General features: G+C 53.8%; 1 protein-coding gene across 1 annotated transcript in view; it reads left to right on the top strand.

The window, feature by feature from the left end:
• The window catches only part of sspo (SCO-spondin), a 1,206,999-nt gene that overhangs the window by 394,019 nt on the left and 786,944 nt on the right, over positions 1-26,036 (top strand). The window contains 2 exon segments of the mRNA XM_072468611.1: positions 7,613-7,713; positions 9,778-10,015. Of these exon segments, the coding sequence (XP_072324712.1) occupies positions 7,613-7,713; positions 9,778-10,015 (339 nt within the window).

Below are 26,036 nucleotides of genomic sequence, written 5' to 3'. Positions count from 1 at the left end.
GAGAACGAGAGAAAGCACAGAGCGGGAGAGAGAGAGAGGGCACAGAGCGGGAGAGAGACAGAGAGAGAGCACAGAGCGGGAAAGAGAGAGAGAGCACAGAGCGGGAGCGAGAGAGAGAGAGCACAGAGCGTGAGAGAGAGAGAGAGCACAGAGCGGGAGAGAGAGAACGAGAGAAAGCACAGAGCGGGAGAGAGAGAGAGGGCACAGAGCGGGAGAGAGACAGAGAGAGAGCACAGAGCGGGAAAGAGAGAGAGAGCACAGAGCGTGAGAGAGAGAGAGAGCACAGAGCGAGAGAGAGAGAGCACAGAGCGAGAGAGAGAGAGCACAGAGCGGGAGAGAGAGAGTGAGAGAGTGAGCACATAGCGGGAGAGAGAGAGAGAGCACAGAGCAGGATAGAGAGAGCGAGAGCGCAGAGCGAGAGAGAGAGCACAGAGTGAGAGAGAGAGAGAGAGCACAGAGCGGGATAGCGAGAGAGAGCACAGAGCGGGAGAGAGAGAGAGAGAGAGAGCACAGAGCGGGATAGCGAGAGAGAGCACTGAGCTGGAGAGAGACAGATAGAAAGCACAGAGCGGGAGAGGTAGAGAGAGAGAGCACAGAGCGGGAGAGAGAGAGAGCACAAAGCAGGATAGAGAGAGAGAGAGCACAGAGCGGGAGAGAGAGAGAGCACAGAGCGGGAGAGAGAGAGAGCACAGAGCGGGAGAGAGAGAGAGCACAGAGCGGGAGAGAGAGAGAGCACAGAGCGGGAGAGAAAGAGAGCACAGAGCGTGAGAGAGAGAAAGAGACAGCACAGAGCGGGATAGAGAGAGAGCACAGAGCGGGAGAGAGAGAGAGCACAGAGCGGGAGAGAGAGAGAGCACAGAGCGGGAGAGAGAGAGAGCACAGAGCGGGAGAGAGAGAGCACAGAGCGGGAGAGAGAGAGCACAGAGCGGGAGAGAGAGAGAGAGAGCATAGAGCGGGAGGGAGAGAGAGAGCACAGAGCGGGAGAGAGAGAGCACAGAGCGGGAGAGAGAGAGCACAGAGCGGGAGAGAGAGAGCACAGAGCGTGAGAGAGAGAGCATAGAGCGAGAGAGAGAGAGAGCACAGAGCTGGAGAGGGAGAGAGAGCACAGAGCGGAAGAGAGAGAGAGAGAGAGGACAGAGAGAGAGAGAGCACAGAGCCGGAGAGAGAGAGAGCGGGCACAGAGCTGAAGAGAGAGAGAGAGAACACCGAGTGAGTGAGAGAGAGAGAGTGAGCACAGAGCGGGAGAGAGAGAGAGAGAGAACACCGAGTGAGGGAGAGAGCACAGAGCGGGAGAGAGACAGAGGGAGCACAGAACGGGATAGAGAGAGAGAGAACACCGAGTGAGGGAGAGAGAGAAAGTGAGCGCAGTGCGGGAGAGAGAGAGAGAGAACACCGAGTGATGGAGAGAGAGAGAGGGCATAGAGCGGGAGAGAGAGAACGAGAGAAAGCACAGAGCGGGAGAGAGAGAGAGGGCACAGAGCGGGAGAGAGACAGAGAGAGAGCACAGCGCGGGAAAGAGAGAGAGAGCACAGAGCGTGAGAGAGAGAGAGAGCACAGAGCGAGAGAGAGAGAGCACAGAGCGGGAGAGAGAGAGTGAGAGAGTGAGCACAGAGCGGGAGAGAGAGAGAGAGAGAGAGCACAGAGCAGGATAGAGAGAGCGAGAGCGCAAAGCGAGAGAGAGAGCACAGAGCGAGAGAGAGAGAGCACAGAGCGGGATAGCGAGAGAGAGCACAGAGCGGGAGAGAGAGAGAGAGGGAGCACAGAGCGGGATAGCGAGAGAGAGCACAGAGCTGGAGAGAGACAGAGAGAGAGCACAGAGCGGGAGAGTGAGAGAGAGAGAGAGCACAGAGCGGTAGAGAGAGAGAGCACAGAGCGGGAGAGAGAGAGAGCACAAAGCAGGATAGAGAGAGAGAGAGAGATCACAGAGCGGGCGCGAGAGAGAGAGAGAGCACAGAGCTGGAGAGAGAGGGAGAGAGAGCACAGTGCGGGAGAGAGAGAGAGAGAGCACAGAGCGGGAGAGAGAGTGCGCAGAGCGGGAGAGAGAGAGCGCGCAGAGCGGGAGAGAGAGAGAGCACAGAGCGGGAGAGAGAGAGAGCACAGAGCGGGAGAAAGAGAGAGAGAGAGCACAGAGCGGGAGAAAGAGAGAGAGCACAGAGCGGGATAGAGAGAGGGAGAGAGCACAGAGCGGGATAGAGAGAGAGAGAGAGACAGCACAGAGCGGGAGAGAGAGAGAGCACAGAGCGGGAGAGAGAGAGAGCGAGCACTGAGCGGGATAGAGAGAGAGAGCACAGAGCGAGAGAGAGAGAGAGAGAGAGAGAGCACAGAGCGGGAGAGTGAGAGAGCACAGAGCGGGAGAGAGAGAGAGAGAGAGAGAGAGAGAGAGAGCACAGAGCGGGAGAGAGAGAGAGAGAGCACAGCGCGGGAGAGAGAGAGAGAGAGCACAGAGCGGGAGAGAGAGAGAGAGAGCACAGAGCAGGAGAGAGAGAGAGAGAGAGCACAGAGCGGTTAAGAGAGAGCACAGAGCGGGAGAGAGAGAGCACAGAGCGGGAGAGAGAGAGAGAGAGCATAGAGCGGGAGAGAGAGAGAGAGCACAGAGCCGGGGAGAGAGAGAGAGAGAGCACAGAGCGGGAGAGAGAGAGCACAGAGCGTGAGAGAGAGAGCATAGACCGGGAGAGAGAGAGAGAGAGAGCACAGAGCTGGAGAGAGAGAGAGAGAGCACAGAGCGGAAGAGAGAGAGAGAGAGCACAGAGCGAGAGAGAGAGAGAGCACAGAGCGAGAGAGAGAGTGAGCACAGAGCGGGAGAGAGAGAGAGAGAACACCGAGTGAGGGAGAGAGAGAGAGTGAGCACAGAGCGGGAGAGAGAGAGAGAGAACACCGAGTGAGGGAGAGAGAGAGAGAGGGCACAGAGCTGAAGAGAGAGAGAACACCGAGTGATGGAGAGAGAGAGAGTGAGCACAGAGCGTGAGAGAGAGAGAGAGAACACCGAGTGAAGGAGAGAGAGAGAGAGCACAGAGCGGGAGAGAGACAGAGAGAGCACAGAACGGGATAGAGAGAGAGAGAACACTGAGTGAGGGAGAGAGAGAAAGTGAGCGCAGAGCGGGAGAGAGAGAGAGAGAACACCGAGTGAGGGAGAGAGAGAGAGGGCACAGAGCGGGAGAGAGAGAACGAGAGAAAGCACAGAGCGGGAGAGAGAGAGAGGGCACAGAGCGGGAGAGAGACAGAGAGAGAGCACAGAGCGGGAAAGAGAGAGAGAGCACAGAGCGGGAGCGAGAGAGAGAGAGCACAGAGCGTGAGAGAGAGAGAGAGCACAGAGCGTGAGAGAGAGAGAGAGCACAAAGCGAGAGAGAGCACAGAGCGAGAGAGAGAGAGCACAGAGCGGGAGTGAGAGAGTGAGCACAGAGCGGGAGAGAGAGAGAGAGAGAGCACAGAGCAGGATAGAGAGAGCGAGAGCGCAGAGTGAGAGAGAGAGCACAGAGTGAGAGAGAGAGCACAGAGCGGGATAGCGAGAGAGAGCACAGGGCGAGAGAGAGAGAGCACAGAGCGGGATAGCGAGAGAGAGCACTGAGCTGGAGAGAGACAGAGAGAAAGCACAGAGCGGGAGAGTGAGAGAGAGAGAGCACAGAGCGGGAGAGAGAGCGAGCACAAAGCAGGATAGAGAGAGAGAGAGCACAGAGCGGGAGAGAGAGAGAGCACAGAGCGGGAGAGAAAGAGAGCACAGAGCGTGAGAGAGAGAAAGAGAGAGCACAGAGCGGGATAGAGAGAGAGCACAGAGCGGGAGAGAGAGCACAGAGCGGGAGAGAGAGCACAGAGCGGGAGAGAGAGAGAGCACAGAGCGGGAGAGAGAGCACAGAGTGAGAGAGAGAGAGCACAGAGCGGGAGAGAGAGAGAGAGTGAGCACAGAGCGGGAGAGAGAGAGCATAGAGCGGGAGGGAGAGAGAGAGCACAGAGCCGGGGAGAGAGAGAGAGAGAGCACAGAGCGGGAGAGAGAGCACAGAGTGAGAGAGAGAGAGCACAGAGCGGGAGAGAGAGAGAGAGTGAGCACAGAGCGGGAGAGAGAGAGAGAGAGCATAGAGCGGGAGGGAGAGAGAGAGCACAGAGCCGGGGAGAGAGAGAGAGAGAGCACAGAGCGTGAGAGAGAGAGCATAGAGCGGGAGAGAGAGAGAGAGAGAGCACAGAGCTGGAGAGAGAGAGAGAGCACAGAGCGGAAGAGAGAGAGAGAGAGGACAGAGAGAGAGAGAGCACAGAGCCGGAGAGAGAGAGAGCGTGCACAGAGCTGAAGAGAGAGAGAGAGAACACCGAGTGAGGGAGAGAGAGAGAGTGAGCACAGAGCGGGAGAGAGAGAGAGAGAACACCGAGTGAGGGAGAGAGCACAGAGCAGGAGAGAGACAGAGAGAGCACAGAACGGGATAGAGAGGTAGAGAACACCGAGTGAGGGAGAGAGAGAAAGTGAGCGCAGTGCGGGAGAGAGAGAGAGAGAGAGAACACCGAGTGATGGAGAGAGAGAGAGGGCACAGAGCGGGAGAGAGAGAGAGCGAGCACTGAGCGGGATAGAGAGAGAGAGCACAGAGCGAGAGAGAGAGAGAGCACAGAGCGGGAGAGTGAGAAAGCACAGAGCGGGAGAGAGAGAGAGAGCACAGAGCGGGAGAGAGAGAGAGAGAGCACAGCGCGGGAGAGAGGGAGAGAGAGCACAGAGCGGGAGAGAGAGAGAGAGAGAGCACAGAGCAGGAGAGAGAGAGAGAGAGCACAGAGCGGTTAAGAGAGAGCACAGAGCGGGAGAGAGAGAGCACAGAGTGGGAGAGAGAGAGAGAGAGCACCGAGCGGGAGAGAGAGAGAGAGCACAGAGCGGGAGAGAGAGAGAGAGCACAGAGCGGGAGAGAGAGAGAGAGCACAGAGCAGGAGAGAGAGAGAGAGAGAGCACAGAGCGGGAGAGAGAGAGCACCGAGCGGGATAGAGAGAGAGAGAGCACAGAGCGGGTAAGAGAGATAGCACAGAGCGGGAGAGAGAGAGAGAGCACAGAGCGGGAGAGAGAGAGAGAGCACAGAGCGGGAGAGAGAGAGAGAGAGCACAGAGCGGGATAGAGAGAGAGAGAGCACAGAGCGGGAGAGAGAGAGTGACGGCTGCGATTGGTCAGTGATGGGCTGTGATTGGTCAGTGACAGCTGCGATTGGTCAGTGATGGGCTGTGATTGGTCAGTGATGGGCTGTGATTGGTCAGTGACGGCTGCGATTGGTCAGTGATGGGCTGCGATTGGTCAGTGACGGCTGCGATTGGTCAGTGACGGCTGTGATTGGTCAGTGATGGGCTGCGATTGGTCAGTGACGGCTGTGATTGGTCAGTGATGGGCTGCGATTGGTCAGTGATGGGCTGTGATTGGTCAGTGATGGCTGCGATTGGTCAGTGATGGGCTGCGATTGGTCAGTGACGGCTGCGATTGGTCAGTGATGGGCTGTGATTGGTCAGTGACGGCTGCGATTGGTCAGTGATGGGCTGTGATTGGTCAGTGATGGGCTGTGATTTGTCAGTGACGGCTGCGATTGGTCAGTGATGGGCTGCGATTGGTCAGTGACGGCTGCGATTGGTCAGTGACGGCTGTGATTGGTCAGTGATGGGCTGCGATTGGTCAGTGACGGCTGTGATTGGTCAGTCATGGGCTGCGATTGGTCAGTGATGGCTGTGATTGGTCAGTGATGGGCTGCGATTGGTCAGTGACGGCTGCGATTGGTCAGTGATGGCTGTGATTGGTCAGTGATGGGCTGCGATTGGTCAGTGGCGGCTGCGATTGGTCAGTGATGGGCTGTGATTGGTCAGTGATGGGCTGCGATTGGTCAGTGACGGCTGCGATTGGTCAGTGATGGCTGCGATTGGTCAGTGATGGGCTGCGATTGTTCAGTGATGGGCTGCGATTGGTCAGTGATGGGCTGCGATTGGTCAGTGACGGCTGTGATTGGTCAGTGATGGCCTGGATTGGTCAGTGATGGGCTGCGATTGGTCAGTGATGGGCTGCGATTGGTCAGTGATGGGCTGTGATTGGTCAGTGACGGCTGCGATTGGTCAGTGATGGGCTGTGATTGGTCAGTGACGGCTGCGATTGGTCAGTGATGGGCTGCGATTGGTCAGTGATGGGCTGCGATTGGTCAGTGATGGCTGTGATTGGTCAGTGACGGCTGCGATTGGTCAGTGACGGCTGCGATTGGTCAGTGATGGGCTGCGATTGGTCAGTGATGGGCTGCGATTGGTCAGTGACGGCTGTGATTGGTCAGTGATGGGCTGTGATTGGTCAGGGATGGGCTGCGATTGGTCAGTGACGGCTGCGATTGGTCAGTGATGGGCTGCGATTGGTCAGTGACGGCTGCAATTGGTCAGTGATGGGCTGCGATTTGTCAGTGACGGCTGCGATTGGTCAGTGACGGCTGCGATTGGTCAGTGACGGCTGCGATTGGTCAGTGCCGGCTGTGATTGGTCAGTGATGTGCTGTGATTGGTCAGTGACGGCTGTGATTGGTCAGTGACAGCTGCGATTGGTCAGTGACGGCTGCGATTGATCAGTGACGGCTGCGATTGGTCAGTGATGGGCTGCGATTTGTCAGTGACGGCTGCGATTGGTCAGTGACGGCTGCGATTGGTCAGTGACGGCTGCGATTGGTCAGTGCCGGCTGTGATTGGTCAGTGATGTGCTGTGATTGGTCAGTGACGGCTGTGATTGGTCAGTGACAGCTGCGATTGGTCAGTGACGGCTGCGATTGGTCAGTGACGGCTGCGATTGATCAGTGATGGCTGCGATTGGTCAGTGATGGGCTGCGATTGGTCAGTGATGGGCTGCGATTGGTCAGTGATGGGCTGCGATTGGTCAGTGATGGGCTGCGATTGGTCAGTGATGGGCTGCGATTGGTCAGTGATGGGCTGCGATTGGTCAGTGATGGGCTGCGATTGGTCAGTGATGGGCTGCGATTGGTTAGTGACGGCTGTGATTGGTCAGTGACGGCTGTGATTGGTCAGTGACGGCTGTGATTGGTCAGTGATGGGCTGCGATTGGTCAGTGATGGGCTGCGATTGGTCAGTGATGGGCTGTGATTGGTCAGTGATGGGCTGCGATTGGTCAGTGACGGCTGCGATTGGTCAGTGATGGGCTGCGATTGGTCAGTGATGGGCTGCGATTGGTCAGTGATGGGCTGCGATTGGTCAGTGATGGGCTGCGATTGGTCAGTGATGGGCTGCGATTGGTCAGTGATGGGCTGCGATTGATCAGTGATGGGCTGCGATTGGTCAGTGACGGCTGTGATTGGTCAGTGACGGCTGTGATTGGTCAGTGATGGGCTGCGATTGGTCAGTGATGGGCTGCGATTCGTCAGTGATGGGCTGTGATTGGTCAGTGATGGGCTGCGATTGGTCAGTGATGGGCTGCGATTGGTCAGTGATGGGCTGCGATTGGTCAGTGATGGGCTGCGATTGGTCAGTGATGGGCTGCGATTGGTCAGTGACGGGCTGCGATTGGTCAGTGACGGCTGTGATTGGTCAGTGATGGCTGCGATTGGTCAATGGGTGTGAGTTGTTCTGTGATTGGACGGTGGAGTGAGGATTGAGTCGTTTTGACCGCTGTGTTTGTGGTTTTACAGATGGGGCGATTCCCACAGCGGCCCCCGCAGAGAGGAATGGGAGCGCCCCTGGCTGTGCGGAATATTCCTGCTCTAGTGGACGGTGTATCACCTTTACACAGGTACGTGGCCGGCTCCAGCCGCTGTCTCTGGGATAAATGATGGCCCTTTGGCCAACTGTCTGATGTCAACAACAACTTACATTTACATAGTCGCCACTGACCCAGCAAAACTCTCTCGATCTGCACTGCCAAGATTGGGAAGCAAAACTTCACAAAAGGTTTTAACCAATGGAGAATCCAAGCTGGAGACCATTCAGCCCATCGATCCTGCTCTCCATCCAATAATATCACCGCTGATCTCGTTATGGCCTCGACTCCACTCTCCAGACACCCCCAATAATCTCAGATTCTTGACCAATGACGGAGGCAACTGACCTCTGAAACCGGACACCCCTGATTCTAAACCCTGGCCCTGGCCTATTCCTCCCGGACAGGGGCGGGCACACCCCCAAAACCCCCCCAGCAGCCACCCTGGCACTCCCCTCCGGCACCCCCCCCCCCCCGGCACCCCCCCCCCCCAGCACCCCCCTCCGGCACACACCCCCGGCACCCCCCCCGGAACCCCCCCCGGCACCCCCAGCACCCCCCTCCGGCCCCCCCCCCCCCCTCCGGCACCCCCCCCCCCCGGCACCCCCCCCCCCCCCCCCGGCACCACCCCCCCCCGGCACAAATCCCCGGCACCCCCTCCCCCGAAACCCCCCCCCCCCGACACCCCCCACCACCACCCCCTCCGGTACCCCCCCCCCCCCTCGGCACCCCCCCCACCCCCCCAGCACCCGCCCCAGGGAGGGGTTAACAAGGGGGGATGTGAAAATGAGGTCAAAGGTGGAAATGCCTTCCTAACAGCTCTCTGTTTGTACCTCGTGCAGGAATCTTTCATGTCAAAACAAACCAGAATTTAAACACAAAATTAACCACATGAACATCAAAGTGCCCTTCATTGCTAGAGGGATGGAGTTTAAGACTAGGGAGGTTATGCTGCAATTGTATAAGGTGTTAGTGAGGCCACACCTGGAGTATTGTGTTCAGTTTTGGTCTCCTTACTTGAGAAAGGACATACTGGCCCTGGAGGGTGTGCAGAGGAGATTCACTAGGTTAATCCCAGAGCTGAAGGGGTTGGATTACGAGGAGAGGTTGAGTAGACTGGGACTGTACTCGTTGGAATTTAGAAGGATGAGGGGGGATCTTATAGAAACATATAAGATTATGAAGGGAATAGATAGGATAGATGCGGGCAGGCTGTTTCCACTGGCGGGTGAAAGCAGAACTAGGGGGCATAGCCTCAAAATAAGGGGAAGTAGATTTAGGACGGAGTTTAGGAGGAACTTCTTCACCCAAAGGGTTGTGAATCTATGGAATTCCTTGCCCAGTGAAGCAGTTGAGGCTCCTTCATTAAATGTTTTTAAGATAAAGATAGATAGTTTTTTGAAGAATAAAGGGATTAAGGGTTATGGTGTTCGGGCCGGAAAGTGGAGCTGAGTCCACAAAGATCAGCCATGATCTCATTAAATGGCGGAGCAGGCTCGAGGGGCCAGATGGCCTACTCCTGCTCCTAGTTCTTGTGTAAAGAAATAACTTTACACTTAACGGTTAAACAGTCTTAAGCAGAATGAAAAACATCAACTTGCTGTCTACACCTACCACTAATCCCAATTCCCGTACCAGCCTCCCCGAACAGGCGCCGGAATGTGGCGTTAGGGGCTTTTCACATTTGAAGCCTACTTGTGACAAGCGATTTTCATTTCAATTGAGAAATTCAATACAGTTCAATTGCCACTTATAAATAAAGTTAACAAAACAGGTTTACTTGCTTATCTGTGTAGACCTTTGGAGAGAGAGAGAGACCCTTTTTAATAGCAGATCCAGTCCGCCTCTGTCTTGTCAGACCCTCCTGCTCAAGTGAATAGCATTTGGCAAAACTGCAAATGACAGAGAGACCTGGCTCCTCAAATTATTTACATCATCGGTATCCCACTATGTTTCATGACCTGCTTAGCTAGTGGAGGTTAAACCCAGGCAATGGGCAGGGCGAGAGTGAGTCTGTAGTTGATTTGGGTCTGGAATATTAAAGGTAACTTTGAGAATTTGGTATGACGAGTGAGTTATATCACTGTTCCACTCTAGGTTTGTAATGGAGTCGATGACTGCAAAGACAGGTCTGGAGAAACAGGCAGAATTCCTTCGGATGAGTTGAATTGTGGGATGTGGTCTCCATGGGGATTATGGAGTGTGTGCAGCCAGACCTGTGCAGCAGGAGTACAGTCTCGGCAGCGCGTCTGTGTCAATAACTCAACGGAACTACTCCGTCGGTGCAGAGGACAGGAGGCGCAGACTCAACAATGCTTCAATCGAGCTTGTCCAGGTAAGCTCAGATCCTACTGTCCACTGTCCGAATGCCTGACTGTCCGACAGTCCGACTGTCCCCCTGTCTGTCTGTCCACTGTCTGACAGTCCGACTGTCCCACTGTCCGTCTGTCCACTGTCTGACTGTCCGAATGTCCCTCTGTCCAACTGTCACTGACCAAATGTCCACTGTCCGACTATCTGACAGTCCCTGACCGACTGTCCCACTATTGGACTCTCCGACTGTCCCTGACCGACTGTCCCAGACCGACTGTCCCACTGTCTGACTGTTCCATTGTCCAACTGTCTCTGACTGACTGTCCAACTGTCCCAATGTCTGACTGTCCCACTGTCTGACTGTCCCACTGTCTGACTGTCCCTGACCGATTGTCCACCGTCCGACTGTACCTTACCCACTGTCCCACTGTCCGACTGTCACTGGCTGACTGTCCCTGACTGACTGTCCCTGACTGACTGTCCCTGACTGACTGTCCCTGACTGACTGTCCCTGACTGACTGTCCCTGACTGACTGTCCCTGACTGACTGTCCCTGACTGACTGTTCACTGTCTGACTGTCCCTGACCGACTGTCCCACTGTCCCACTGTCTGACTGTCCACCTGCCCCTGACTGACTGTCCACTGTACGAATGTCCAAATGTCTGATTGTCCCACTGTCCGACTGTCACTGTCCGACTGTCTGATTATCCCTGACCGACTGTCCAACTGTCCGAATGTCCCACTGTCCCACTCTTTCTGGCCGACTGTCCGACTGTCCCACTGTCCGACTATCCCACTGTCCCTGACCGACTGCCCAACTGTCCCTGACCGACTGTCCCTGACTGACTGTCTGACTGTCCCTGACTGACTGTCCGACTGTGCCTGACCGACTGTCCGACTGTCCCTGATCGAATGTCCGACTGTCCCTGACCGAATGTCCGACTGTCCCTGACCGACTGTCCCTGACCGACTGTCCGACTGTCCCTGACCGACTGTCCCTGAACGACTGTCCGACTGTCCCCGACCGACTGTCCGACTGTCCGACTGTTCGACTGTCCCACTGTCCCACTCTCCCTGTCCGACTGTCCCTGACCGACTGTCTGACTGTCCGATTGTACCTGACCGATTGTCTGACTGTCCCTGACAGCCTGTCCCTGACCGACTGTCCGCCTGTCCCTGACCGACTGTCCGCCTGTCCCTGACCGACTGTCCAACTGTCCCTGACCGACTGTCCATGACCGACTGTCCATGACCGACTGTCCCTGACCGACTGTCTGACTGTCCCTGACCGACTGTCCGACTGTCCCTGTCCGACTGTCCCTGTCCGACTGTCCCTGTCCGACTGTCCCTGTCCGACTGTCCCTGTCCGACTGTCCCTGACCGACTGTCCCTGACCGACTGTCCCTGACCGACTGTCCCTGACCGACTGTCCGACTGTCCCTGACCGACTGTCCCTGACCGACTGTCTAACTGTCCGGGCTTGTGGGTTGGCGAGTGATTGTTTGTGTGGGGGTGCGGGAGCTGAGCGGGGTCGGAGGGAAGGGGATGGGGGTCGAGGGTGTGTGTGGGGGGGTTGGGTTGGGGGGCTGGGGGGTGAGGGTGGGGGGGAGGTGTTGGGTTGGGGGTGTGGGTGGGGTTGTGGGGGTGGGGGGCTGGGGGTGTGGGTGGGGTTGTGGGGGTGGGGGGGCTGGGGGTGGGTTGGGATGGTGGTGATGGGGGGTGGGGGTGGGGGGGTGGTTGTGGGTATGTAGGTGGGGGCGGGGTGGGGTGGGGGGTGGTCTGAAGATGCAATGTCAGACAGATCGACTGAGATCACCTCACACATTCTCCCCCCCCACCCCCACCCCCGTCCGTCCGTCACCATTCTGCCCCCCCTCCCGTGTCCGTCACCATTCAACCCCCACCACCCCCGGTGTCTGTCACCATTCAGCCCCTCCCCCCCCCCCCCCCCCGTGTCCGTCACCATTCACCATCACCCCGCCCCCCCCCCCATGCCAGTACAGAATGTGTGAATGAAGCAGGTCTGGAGGAATTAACCAGCCCCTCACTGCCTCTCTACCTCTGGAGAGATTTGTCCAATGGATCTAACCCTCGGCTCTTTCCCCACAACCTGACCAACCTTCCCCACAGGGAACCATCCACTTCCATTTTGAAAGTTCATATTGAACCTGGTTAACTGAGTAAAGAATTGTCCTCCTCTGCCCCTCCTTTACCCATTCTCTTCAATAATAACAATAATCTTTATTCGTGTCACAAGTAGGCTGACATTAACACTGTAATGAAGTTACGGTGAAAAGCCCCTAGTCGCCACATTCCGGTGCCTGTTCAGGTTTAACAGTGTCCCTCTGGATTCTGAGCCTTTTCCTGTCATTGGAAACATTTCTCCTGATTTATTCGATCCAAACCCTTAGAACATACAGACAGGACCTAGAACATACAGTGCAGAAGAAGGCCATTCGGCCCATAGATTCTAAACCGACCCACATAAACCCTCACTTCCACCCTATCCCCATAACCCAATAACCCCTCCAAATCTTTTTGGACGCTACGGGACAATTTAGCATGTCCAATCCACCTAACCTGCACGCCTTTGGACTGTGGGAGGAAACCGGAGCACCCGGAGGAAACCCACGCAGACACGGGGAGAACATGCAGATTCCGCACAGACAGTAACCCAAGCCGGGAATCGAACCTGGGACCTTGGAGCTCTGAAGCCACAGTGCTAACCACTGTGCTAATGTCCTAACTTTGAATGCTGCCTCGGTTAAACCTCCCCATAACCTTCTCTCTTCTGAGGAGAGGAATGATGTGGAGATGCCGGCGTTGGACTGGGGTGAGCACAGTAAGAAGTCTTACAATCATTCACCTGAGGAAGGAGCAGCGCTCCGAAAGCTAGTGACATCGAAACAATCCTGTTGGACTTGAACCTGGTGTTGTAAGACTTCGTACTGTGCTCACCCCAGTCCAACGCCGGCATCTCCACATCATGTTATTATTATGTTTTTGGACAAAATTTATCATTTCACAATCTGTATTCATACACACCCAGCCTTTCCCAATCTCTCTCCATACACTCCCAGCCTTTCCCAATCTCTCTCCATACACACCCAGCCTTTCCCAATCTCTCTCCATACACACCCAGCCTTTCCCAATCTCTCTCCATACACACCCAGCCTTTCCCAATCTCTCTCCATACACACCCAGCCTTTCCCAATCTCTCTCCATACACTCCCAGCCTTTCCCAATCTGTGTCCATACACACCCTGCCTTTCCCAATCTCTCTCCATACACACCCAGCCTTTCCCAATCTCTCTCCATACACACCCAGCCTTTCCCAATCTGTGTCCATACACACCCAGCCTTTCCCAATCTCTCTCCATACACACCCAGCCTTTCCCAATCTCTCTCCATACACTCCCAGCCTTTCCCAATCTCTCTCCATACACACCCAGCCTTTCCCAATCTCTCTCCATACACTCCCAGCCTTTCCCAATCTCTCTCCATACACACCCAGCCTTTCCCAATCTCTCTCCATACACTCCCAGCCTTTCCCAATCTCTCTCAATACACACCCAGCCTTTCCCAATCTCTCTCCATACACTCCCAGCCTTTCCCAATCTGTGTCCATACACACCCAGCCTTTCCCAATCTCTCTCCATACACTCCCAGCCTTTCCCAATCTGTGTCCATACACACCCAGCCTTTCCCAATCTGTGTCCATACACACCCAGCCTTTCCCAATCTCTCTCCATACACACCCAGCCTTTCCCAATCTCTCTCCATACACTCCCAGCCTTTCCCAATCTCTCTCCATACACACCCAGCCTTTCCCAATCTGTGTCCATACACACACAGCTTTTCCCAATCTCTCTCCATATACACCCAGCCTTTCCCAATCTCTCTCCATACACACCCAGCCTTTCCCAATCTCTCTCCATACACTCCCAGCCTTTCCCAATCTCTCTCCATACACACCCAGCCTTTCCCAATCTCTCTCCATACACTCCCAGCCTTTCCCAATCTCTCTCCATATACACCCAGCCTTTCCCAATCTCTCTCCATACACACCCAGCCTTTCCCAATCTCTCTCCAAACACTCCCAGCCTTTCCCAATCTGTGTCCATACACACCCAGCCTTTCCCAATCTCTCTCCATACACACCCAGCCTTTCCCAATCTCTCTCCAAACACTCCCAGCCTTTCCCAATCTGTGTCCATACACTCCCAGCCTTTCCCAATCTCTCTCCATACACACCCAGCCTTTCCCAATCTCTCTCCATACACACCCAGCCTTTCCCAATCTCTCTCCATACACCCCCAGCCTTTCCCAATCTCTCTCCATACACACCCAGCCTTTCCCAATCTCTCTCCATACACACCCAGCCTTTCCCAATCTGTGTCCATACACACCCAGCCTTTCCCAATCTCTCTCCATACACACCCAGCCTTTCCCAATCTCTCTCCAAACACTCCCAGCCTTTCCCAATCTCTCTCCATACACACCCAGCCTTTCCCAATCTCTCTCCAAACACTCCCAGCCTTTCCCAATCTCTCTCCATACACTCCCAGCCTTTCCCAATCTGTGTCCATACACACCCAGCCTTTCCCAATCTCTCTCCATACACACCCAGCCTTTCCCAATCTCTCTCCATACACACCCAGCCTTTCCCAATCTCTCTCCATACACTCCCAGCCTTTCCCAATCTGTGTCCATACACACCCAGCCTTTCCCAATCTCTCTCCATACACACCCAGCCTTTACCAATCTGTGTCCATACACACCCAGCGTTTCCCAATCTCTCTCCATACACACCCAGCCTTTCCCAATCTCTCTCCATACACACCCAGCCTTTCCCAATCTCTCTCCATACACTCCCAGCCTTTCCCAATCTCTCTCCATACACTCCCAGCCTTTCCCAATCTCTCTCCATACACACCCAGCCTTTCCCAATCTCTCTCCATACACACCCAGCCTTTCCCAATCTCTCTCCATACACACCCAGCGTTTCCCAATCTCTCTCCATACACACCCAGCCTTTCCCAATCTCTCTCCATACACTCCCTGCCTTTCCCAATCTGTGTCCATACACTCCCAGCCTTTCCCAATCTCTCTCCATACACACCCAGCCTTTCCCAATCTCTCTCCATACACACCCAGCCTTTCCCAATCTCTCTCCATACACTCCCAGCCTTTCCCAATCTCTCTCCATACACACCCAGCCTTTCCCAATCTCTCTCCATACACTCCCAGCCTTTCCCAATCTGTGTCCATACACTCCCAGCCTTTCCCAATCTCTCTCCATACACACCCAGCCTTTCCCAATCTCTCTCCATACACACCCAGCCTTTCCCAATCTGTGTCCATACACACCCAGCCTTTCCCAATCTCTCTCCATACACACCCAGCCTTTCCCAATCTCTCTCCATACACTCCCAGCCTTTCCCAATCTCTCTCCATACACTACCAGCCTTTCCCAATCTCTCTCCATACACTCCCAGCCTTTCCCAATCTGTGTCCATACACACCCAGCCTTTCTCAATCTCTCTCCATACACTCCCAGCCTTTCCCAATCTCTCTCCATACACACCCAGCCTTTCCCAATCTCTCTCCATACACACCCAGCCTTTCCCAATCTGTGTCCATACACTCCCAGCCTTTCCCAATCTCTCTCCATACACTCCCAGCCTTTCCCAATCTCTCTCCATACACACCCAGCCTTTCCTAATCTCTCTCCATACACTCCCAGCCTTTCCCAATCTCTCTCCATACACACCCAGCCTTTCCCAATCTCTCTCCATACACTCCCAGCCTTTCCCAATCTCTCTCCATACACACCCAGCCTTTCCCAATCTGTGTCCATACACTCCCAGCCTTTCCCAATCTCGCTCCATACACACCCAGCCTTTCCCAATCTCTCTCCATACACACCCAGCCTTTCCCAATCTCTCTCCATACACAGCCAGCCTTTCCCAATCTGTGTCCATACACTCCCAGCCTTTCCCAATCTCTCTCCATACACTCCCAGCCTTTCCCAATCTCTCTCCATACAAACCTAGGCCTTTCCCAATCTCTCTCCATACACTCCCAGCCTTTCCCAATCTCTCTCCATACACACCCAGCCTTTCCCAATCTCTCTCCATACACTCCCAGCCTTTCCCAATCTGTGTCCATACACACCCTGCCTTTCCGAATCTCTCTCCATACACACCCAGCCTTTCCCAATCTCTCTCCATACACACCCAGCCTTTCCCAATCTGTGTCCATACACTCCCAGCCTTTCCCAATCTCTCTCCATACACTCCCAGCCTTTCCCAATCTGTGTCCATACACACCCAGCCTTTCCCAATCTCTCTCCATACACACCCAGCGTTTCCCAATCTCTCTCCATACACACCCAGCCTTTCCCAATCTCTCTCCATACACTCCCTGCCTTTCCCAATCTGTGTCCATACACTCCCAGCCTTTCCCAATCTCTCTCCATACACACCCAGCCTTTCCCAATCTCTCTCCATACACACCCAGCCTTTCCCAATCTCTCTCCATACACTCCCAGCCTTTCCCAATCTCTCTCCATACACACCCAGCCTTTCCCAATCTCTCTCCATACACTCCCAGCCTTTCCCAATCTCTCTCCATACACTCCCAGCCTTTCCCAATCTCTCTCCATACACACCCAGCCTTTCCCAATCTCTCTCCATACACACCCAGCCTTTCCCTATCTGTGTCCATACACTCCCAGCCTTTCCCAATCTCTCTCCATACACACCCAGCCTTTCCCAATCTGTGTCCATACACTCCCAGCCTTTCCCAATCTCTCTCCATACACACCCAGCCTTTCCCAATCTCTCTCCATACACTCCCAGCCTTTCCCAATCTCTCTCCATACACACCCAGCCTTTCCCAATCTCTCTCCATACACACCCAGCCTTTCACAATCTCTCTCCATACACACCCTGCCTTTCCCAATCTCTCTCCATACACACCCAGCCTTTCCCAATCTCTCTCCATACACTCCCAGCCTTTCCCAATCTCTCTCCATACACACCCAGCCTTTCCCAATCTCTCTCCATACACACCCAGCCTTTCCGAATCTGTGTCCATACACTCCCAGCCTTTCCCAATCTCTCTCCATACATTCTCAGCCTTTCCCAATCTGTGTCCATACACACCCAGCCTTTCCCAATCTCTCTCCATACACTCCCAGCCTTTCCCAATCTCTCTCCATACACTCCCAGCCTTTCCCAATCTCTCTCCATACACACCCAGCCTTTCCCAATCTGTGTCCATACACCCCAGCCTTTCCCAATCTCTCTCCATACACACCCAGCCTTTCCCAATCTCTCTCCATACACACCCAGCCTTTCCCAATCTCTCTCCATACACACCCAGCCTTTCCCAATCTCTCTCCATACACACCCAGCCTTTCCCAATCTCTCTCCATACACACCCAGCCTTTCCCAATCTCTCTCCATACACTCCCAGCCTTTCCCAATCTGTGTCCATACACCCCAGCCTTTCCCAATCTCTCTCCATACACACCCAGCCTTTCCCAATCTCTCTCCATACACACCCAGCCTTTCCCAATCTCTCTCCATACACACCCAGCCTTTCCCAATCTCTCTCCATACACACCCAGCCTTTCCCAATCTCTCTCCATTCACTCCCAGCCTTTCCCAATCTCTCTCCATACACACCCAGCCTTTCCCAATCTCTCTCCATTCACTCCCAGCCTTTCCCAATCTCTCTCCATACACACCCAGCCTTTCCCAATCTGTGTCCATACACACCCAGCCTTTCCCAATCTCTCTCTATACACACCCAGCCTTTCCCAATCTCTCTCCATACACACCCAGCCTTTCCCAATCTCTCTCCATACACACCCAGCCTTTCCCAATCTGTGTCCATACACACCCAGCCTTTCCCAATCTCTCTCCATACACACCCAGCCTTTCCCAATCTGTGTCCATACACACCCAGCATTTCCCAATCTCTCTCCATACACACCCAGCCTTTCCCAATCTCTCTCCATACACTCCCAGCCTTTCCCAATCTCTCTCCATACACTCCCAGCCTTTCCCAATCTCTCTCCATACACTCCCAGCATTTCCCAATCTCTCTCCATACACACCCAGCCTTTCCCAATCTCTCTCCATACACACCCAGCCTTTCCCAATCTCTCTCCATACACTCCCAGCCTTTCCCAATCTCTCTCCATACACTCCCAGCCTTTCCCAATCTGTGTCCATACACACCCAGCCTTTCCCAATCTGTGTCCATACACTCCCAGCCTTTCCCAATCTCTCTCCATACACACCCAGCCTTTCCCAATCTCTCTCCATACACTCCCAGCCTTTCCCAATCTCTCTCCATACACACCCAGCCTTTCCCAATCTCTCTCCATACACTCCCAGCCTTTCCCAATCTCTCTCCATACACACCCAGCCTTTCCCAATCTCTGTCCATACACTCCCAGCCTTTCCCAATCTCTCTCCATACACTCCCAGCCTTTCCCAATCTCTCTCCATACACACCCAGCCTTTCCCAATCTCTCTCCATACACACCCAGCCTTTCCCAATCTCTCTCCATACACACCCAGCCTTTCCCAATCTCTCTCCATACACTCCCAGCCTTTCCCAATCTCTCTCCATACACACCCAGCCTTTCCCAATCTCTGTCCATACACTCCCAGCCTTTCCCAATCTCTCTCCATACACTCCCAGCCTTTCCCAATCTCTCTCCATACACACCCAGCCTTTCCCAATCTCTCTCCATACACACCCAGCCTTTCCCAATCTCTCTCCATACACACCCAGCCTTTCCCAATCTCTCTCCATACACTCCCAGCCTTTCCCAATCTCTCTCCATACACACCCAGCCTTTCCCAATCTCTCTCCATACACACCCAGCCTTTCCCAATCTCTCTCCATACACTCCCAGCCTTTCCCAATCTCTCTCCATACACACCCAGCCTTTCCCAATCTCTCTCCATACACTCCCAGCCTTTCCCAATCTGTGTCCATACACACCCAGCCTTTCCCAATCTCTCTCCATACACTCCCAGCCTTTCCCAATCTGTGTCCATACACACCCAGCCTTTCCCAATCTCTCTCCATACACACCCAGCCTTTCCCAATCTGTGTCCATACACACCCAGCCTTTCCCAATCTCTCTCCATACACTCCCAGCCTTTCCCAATCTGTGTCCATACACACCCAGCCTTTCCCAATCTCTCTCCATACACACCCAGCCTTTCCCAATCTCTCTCCATACACTCCCAGCCTTTCCCAATCTCTCTCCATACACACCCAGCCTTTCCCAATCTGTGTCCATACACACCCAGCCTTTCCCAATCTCTCTCCATACACTCCCAGCCTTTCCCAATCTCTCTCCATACACACCCAGCCTTTCCCAATCTCTCTCCATACACTCCCAGCCTTTCCCAATCTCTCTCCATGCACACCCAGCTTTTCCCAATCTCTCTCCATACACACCCAGCCTTTCCCAATCTCTCTCCATACACTCCCAGCCTTTCCCAATCTCTCTCCATACACACCCAGCTTTTCCCAATCTCTCTCCATACACACCCAGCCTTTCCCAATCTCTCTCCATACACTCCCAGCCTTTCCCAATCTCTCTCCATACACTCCCAGCCTTTCCCAATCTCTCTCCATACACTCCCAGCCTTTCCCAATCTCTCTCCATACACACCCAGCCTTTCCCAATCTCTCTCCATACACACCCAGCCTTTCCCAATCTCTCTCCATACACTCCCAGCCTTTCCCAATCTCTCTCCATACACACCCAGCCTTTCCCAATCTCTCTCCATACACACCTAGCCTTTCCCAATCTGTGTCCATACACACCCAGCCTTTCCCAATCTCTCTCCATACACACCCAGCCTTTCCCAGTCTCTCTCCATACACTCCCAGCCTTTCCCAATCTCTCTCCATACACACCCAGCCTTTCCCAATCTGTGTCCATACACTCCCAGCCTTTCCCAATCTGTGTCCATACACTCCCAGCCTTTCCCAATCTCTCTCCATACACACCCAGCCTTTCCCAATCTCTCTCCATACACACCCAGCCTTTCCCAGTCTCTCTCCATACACTCCCAGCCTTTCCCAATCTCTCTCCATACACTCCCAGCCTTTCCCAATCTCTCTCCTTACACACCCAGCCTTTCCCAATCTCTCTCCATACACTCCCAGCCTTTCCCAATCTGTGTCCATACACACCCAGCCTTTCCCAATCTCTCTCCATACACTCCCAGCCTTTCCCAATCTGTGTCCATACACACCCAGCCTTTCCCAATCTCTCTCCATACACTCCCAGCCTTTCCCAATCTCTCTCCATACACACCCAGCATTTCCCAACCTCTCTCCATACACTCCCAGCCTTTCCCAATCTCTCTCCATACACACCCAGCCTTTCCCAATCTCTCTCCATACACTCCCAGCCTTTCCCAATCTCTCTCCATACACACCCAGCATTTCCCAACCTCTCTCCATTCACACCCAGCCTTTCCCAATCTCTCTCCACACACACCCAGCCTTTCCCAACCTCTCTCCATACACACCCAGCCTTTCCCAATCTCTCTCCATACACACCCAGCCTTTCCCAATCTCTCTCCATACACTCCCAGCCTTTCCCAATCTGTGTCCATACACACCCAGCCTTTCCCAATCTCTCTCCATACACTCCCAGCCTTTCCCAATCTGTGTCCATACACACCCAGCCTTTCCCAATCTCTCTCCATACACACCCAGCCTTTCCCAATCTCTCTCCATACACACCCAGCCTTTCCCAATCTCTCTCCATACACACCCAGCCTTTCCCAATCTCTCTCCATACACACCCAGCCTTTCCCAATCTCTCTCCATACACTCCCAGCCTTTCCCAATCTGTGTCCATACACTCCCAGCCTTTCCCAATCTCTCTCCATACACACCCAGCCTTTCCCAATCTCTCTCCATACACACCCAGCCTTTCCCAATCTGTGTCCATACACACCCAGCCTTTCCCAATCTCTCTCCATACACACCCAGCCTTTCCCAATCTCTCTCCATACACTCCCAGCCTTTCCCAATCTCTCTCCATACACTCCCAGCCTTTCCCAATCTCTCTCCATACACTCCCAGCCTTTCCCAATCTGTGTCCATACACACCCAGCCTTTCTCAATCTCTCTCCATACACTCCCAGCCTTTCCCAATCTCTCTCCATACACACCCAGCCTTTCCCAATCTCTCTCCATACACACCCAGCCTTTCCCAATCTGTGTCCATACACTCCCAGCCTTTCCCAATCTCTCTCCATACACTCCCAGCCTTTCCCAATCTCTCTCCATACACACCCAGCCTTTCCTAATCTCTCTCCATACACTCCCAGCCTTTCCCAATCTCTCTCCATACACACCCAGCCTTTCCCAATCTCTCTCCATACACTCCCAGCCTTTCCCAATCTCTCTCCATACACACCCAGCCTTTCCCAATCTCTCTCCATACACTCCCAGCCTTTCCCAATCTCTCTCCATACACACCCAGCCTTTCCCAATCTGTGTCCATACACTCCCAGCCTTTCCCAATCTGTTTCCATACACTCCCAGCCTTTCCCAATCTCGCTCCATACACACCCAGCCTTTCCCAATCTCTCTCCATACACACCCAGCCTTTCCCAATCTGTGTCCATACACTCCCAGCCTTTCCCAATCTCTCTCCATACACTCCCAGCCTTTCCCAATCTCTCTCCATACAAACCCAGCCTTTCCCAATCTCTCTCCATACACTCCCAGCCTTTCCCAATCTGTGTCCATACACACCCAGCCTTTCCCAATCTCTCTCCATACACACCCAGCCTTTCCCAATCTCTCTCCATACACACCCAGCCTTTCCCAATCTCTCTCAATACACACCCAGCCTTTCCCAATCTCTCTCCATACACACCCAGCCTTTCCCAATCTGTTTCCATACACTCCCAGCCTTTCCCAATCTCGCTCCATACACACCCAGCCTTTCCCAATCTCTCTCCATACACACCCAGCCTTTCCCAATCTGTGTCCATACACACCCAGCCTTTCCCAATCTGTGTCCATACACTCCCAGCCTTTCCCAATCTCTCTCCATACACTCCCAGCCTTTCCCAATCTCTCTCCATACAAACCCAGCCTTTCCCAATCTCTCTCCAAACACTCCCAGCCTTTCCCAATCTCTCTCCATACACACCCAGCCTTTCCCAATCTCTCTCCATACACTCCCAGCCTTTCCCAATCTGTGTCCATACACACCCAGCCTTTCCCAATCTCTCTCCATACACACCCAGCCTTTCCCAATCTCTCTCCATACACTCCCAGCCTTTCCCAATCTGTGTCCATACACACCCAGCCTTTCCGAATCTGTGTCCATACACACCCAGCCTTTCCCAATCTCTCTCCATACACACCCAGCCTTTACCAATCTGTGTCCATACACACCCAGCGTTTCCCAATCTCTCTCCATACACACCCAGCCTTTCCCAATCTCTCTCCATACACACCCAGCCTTTCCCAATCTCTCTCCATACACTCCCAGCCTTTCCAAATCTCTCTCCATACACTCCCAGCCTTTCCCAATCTCTCTCCATACACACCCAGCCTTTCCCAATCTCTCTCCACACACACCCAGCCTTTCCCAATCTCTCTCCATACACACCCAGCGTTTCCCAATCTCTCTCCATACACACCCAGCCTTTCCCAATCTCTCTCCATACACTCCCTGCCTTTCCCAATCTCTCTCCATACACACCCAGCCTTTCCCAATCTCTCTCCATACACACCCAGCCTTTCCCAATCTCTCTCCATACACACCCAGCGTTTCCCAATCTCTCTCCATACACACCCAGCCTTTCCCAATCTCTCTCCATACACTCCCTGCCTTTCCCAATCTGTGTCCATACACTCCCAGCCTTTCCCAATCTCTCTCCATACACACCCAGCCTTTCCCAATCTCTCTCCATACACACCCAGCCTTTCCCAATCTCTCTCCATACACTCCCAGCCTTTCCCAATCTCTCTCCATACACACCCAGCCTTTCCCAATCTCTCTCCATACACTCCCAGCCTTTCCCAATCTCTCTCCATACACTCCCAGCCTTTCCCAATCTCTCTCCATACACACCCAGCCTTTCCCAATCTGTGTCCATACACACCCAGCCTTTCCCAATCTCTCTCCATACACACCCAGCCTTTCCCAATCTGTGTCCATACACTCCCAGCCTTTCCCAATCTCTCTCCATACACACCCAGCCTTTCCCAATCTGTGTCCATACACTCCCAGCCTTTCCCAATCTCTCTCCATACACACCCAGCCTTTCCCAATCTCTCTCCATACACTCCCAGCCTTTCCCAATCTCTCCCCATACACACCCAGCCTTTCCCAATCTCTCTCCATACACACCCAGCCTTTCCCAATCTCTCTCCATACACACCCAGCCTTTCCCAATCTCTCTCCATACACACCCAGCCTTTCCCAATCTCTCTCCATACACACCCAGCCTTTCCCAATCTCTCTCCATACACACCCAGCCTTTCCCAATCTCTCTCCATACACACCCAGCCTTTCCCAATCTCTCTCCATACACACCCAGCCTTTCCCAATCTCTCTCCATACACTCCCAGCCTTTCCCAATCTCTCTCCATACACACCCTGCCTTTCCCAATCTCTCTCCATACACACCCAGCCTTTCCCAATCTCTCTCCATACACTCACAGCCTTTCCCAATCTCTCTCCATACACACCCAGCCTTTCCCAATCTCTCTCCATACACACCCAGCCTTTCCCAATCTGTGTCCATACACACCCAGCATTTCCCAATCTCTCTCCATACACACCCAGCCTTTCCCAATCTCTCTCCATACACACCCAGCCTTTCCCAATCTCTCTCCATACACTCCCAGCCTTTCCCAATTTCTCTCCATACACTCCCAGCCTTTCCCAATCTCTCTCCATACACACCCAGCCTTTCCCAATCTCTCTCCATACACACCCAGCCTTTCCCAATCTCTCTCCATACACTCCCAGCCTTTCCCAATCTCTCTCCATACACACCCAGCCTTTCCCAATCTCTCTCCATACACACCCAGCCTTTCCCAATCTCTCTCCATACACTCCCAGCCTTTCCCAATCTCTCTCCATACACACCCAGCCTTTCCCAATCTCTCTCCATACACTCCCAGCCTTTCCCAATCTGTGTCCATACACACCCAGCCTTTCCCAATCTCTCTCCATACACTCCCAGCCTTTCCCAATCTCTCTCCATACACTCCCAGCCTTTCCCAATCTCTCTCCATACACACCCAGCCTTTCCCAATCTCTCTCCATACACTCCCAGCCTTTCCCAATCTGTGTCCATACACACCCAGCCTTTCCCAATCTCTCTCCATACACACCCAGCCTTTCCCAATCTGTGTCCATACACACCCAGCCTTTCCCAATCTCTCTCCATACACACCCAGCCTTTCCCAATCTGTGTCCATACACACCCAGCCTTTCCCAATCTCTCTCCATACACTCCCAGCCTTTCCCAATCTCTCTCCATACACACCCAGCCTTTCCCAATCTCTCTCCATACACACCCAGCCTTTCCCAATCTCTCTCCATACACACCCAGCCTTTCCCAATCTGTGTCCATACACACCCAGCCTTTCCCAATCTCTCTCCATACACACCCAGCTTTTCCCAATCTCTCTCCATACACACCCAGCCTTTCCCAATCTCTCTCCATACACTCCCAGCCTTTCCCAATCTCTCTCCATACACTCCCAGCCTTTCCCAATCTCTCTCCATACACACCCAGCCTTTCCCAATCTCTCTCCATACACACCCAGCCTTTCCCAATCTCTCTCCATACACTCCCAGCCTTTCCCAATCTCTCTCCATACACACCCAGCCTTTCCCAATCTCTCTCCATACACACCTAGCCTTTCCCAATCTGTGTCCATACACACCCAGCCTTTCCCAATCTCTCTCCATACACACCCAGCCTTTCCCAGTCTCTCTCCATACACTCCCAGCCTTTCCCAATCTCTCTCCATACACACCCAGCCTTTCCCAATCTGTGTCCATACACTCCCAGCCTTTCCCAATCTGTGTCCATACACTCCCAGCCTTTCCCAATCTCTCTCCATACACACCCAGCCTTTCCCAATCTCTCTCCATACACACCCAGCCTTTCCCAGTCTCTCTCCATACACTCCCAGCCTTTCCCAATCTCTCTCCATACACTCCCAGCCTTTCCCAATCTCTCTCCTTACACACCCAGCCTTTCCCAATCTCTCTCCATACACTCCCAGCCTTTCCCAATCTGTGTCCATACACACCCAGCCTTTCCCAATCTCTCTCCATACACTCCCAGCCTTTCCCAATCTGTGTCCATACACACCCAGCCTTTCCCAATCTCTCTCCATACACTCCCAGCCTTTCCCAATCTCTCTCCATACACACCCAGCATTTCCCAACCTCTCTCCATACACTCCCAGCCTTTCCCAATCTCTCTCCATACACACCCAGCCTTTCCCAATCTCTCTCCATACACTCCCAGCCTTTCCCAATCTCTCTCCATACACACCCAGCATTTCCCAACCTCTCTCCATACACTCCCAGCCTTTCCCAACCTCTCTCCATACACACCCAGCCTTTCCCAACCTCTCTCCATACACACCCAGCCTTTCCCAATCTCTCTCCATACACACCCAGCCTTTCCCAATCTCTCTCCATACACACCCAGCCTTTCCCAACCTCTCTCCATACACACCCAGCCTTTCCCAATCTCTCTCCATACACACCCAGCCTTTCCCAATCTCTCTCCATACACACCCAGCCTTTCCCAATCTCTCTCCATACACTCCCAGCCTTTCCCAATCTCTCTCCATACACACCCAGCCTTTCCCAACCTCTCTCCATACACACCCAGCCTTTCCCAACCTCTCTCCATACACTCCCAGCCTTTCCCAATCTGTGTCCAGCTTCATTCCGATGTTGACAATGTGATTATTTCTCTCCCCTTCTGCC

Source organism: Scyliorhinus torazame, chromosome 11 (assembly GCF_047496885.1).
Source record: "Scyliorhinus torazame isolate Kashiwa2021f chromosome 11, sScyTor2.1, whole genome shotgun sequence".
Taxonomy (NCBI): Eukaryota; Metazoa; Chordata; class Chondrichthyes; order Carcharhiniformes; family Scyliorhinidae; genus Scyliorhinus; species Scyliorhinus torazame.
Note: the sequence above shows the minus strand (reverse complement) of the source record. Positions and strands in the feature narration are given on the sequence as shown.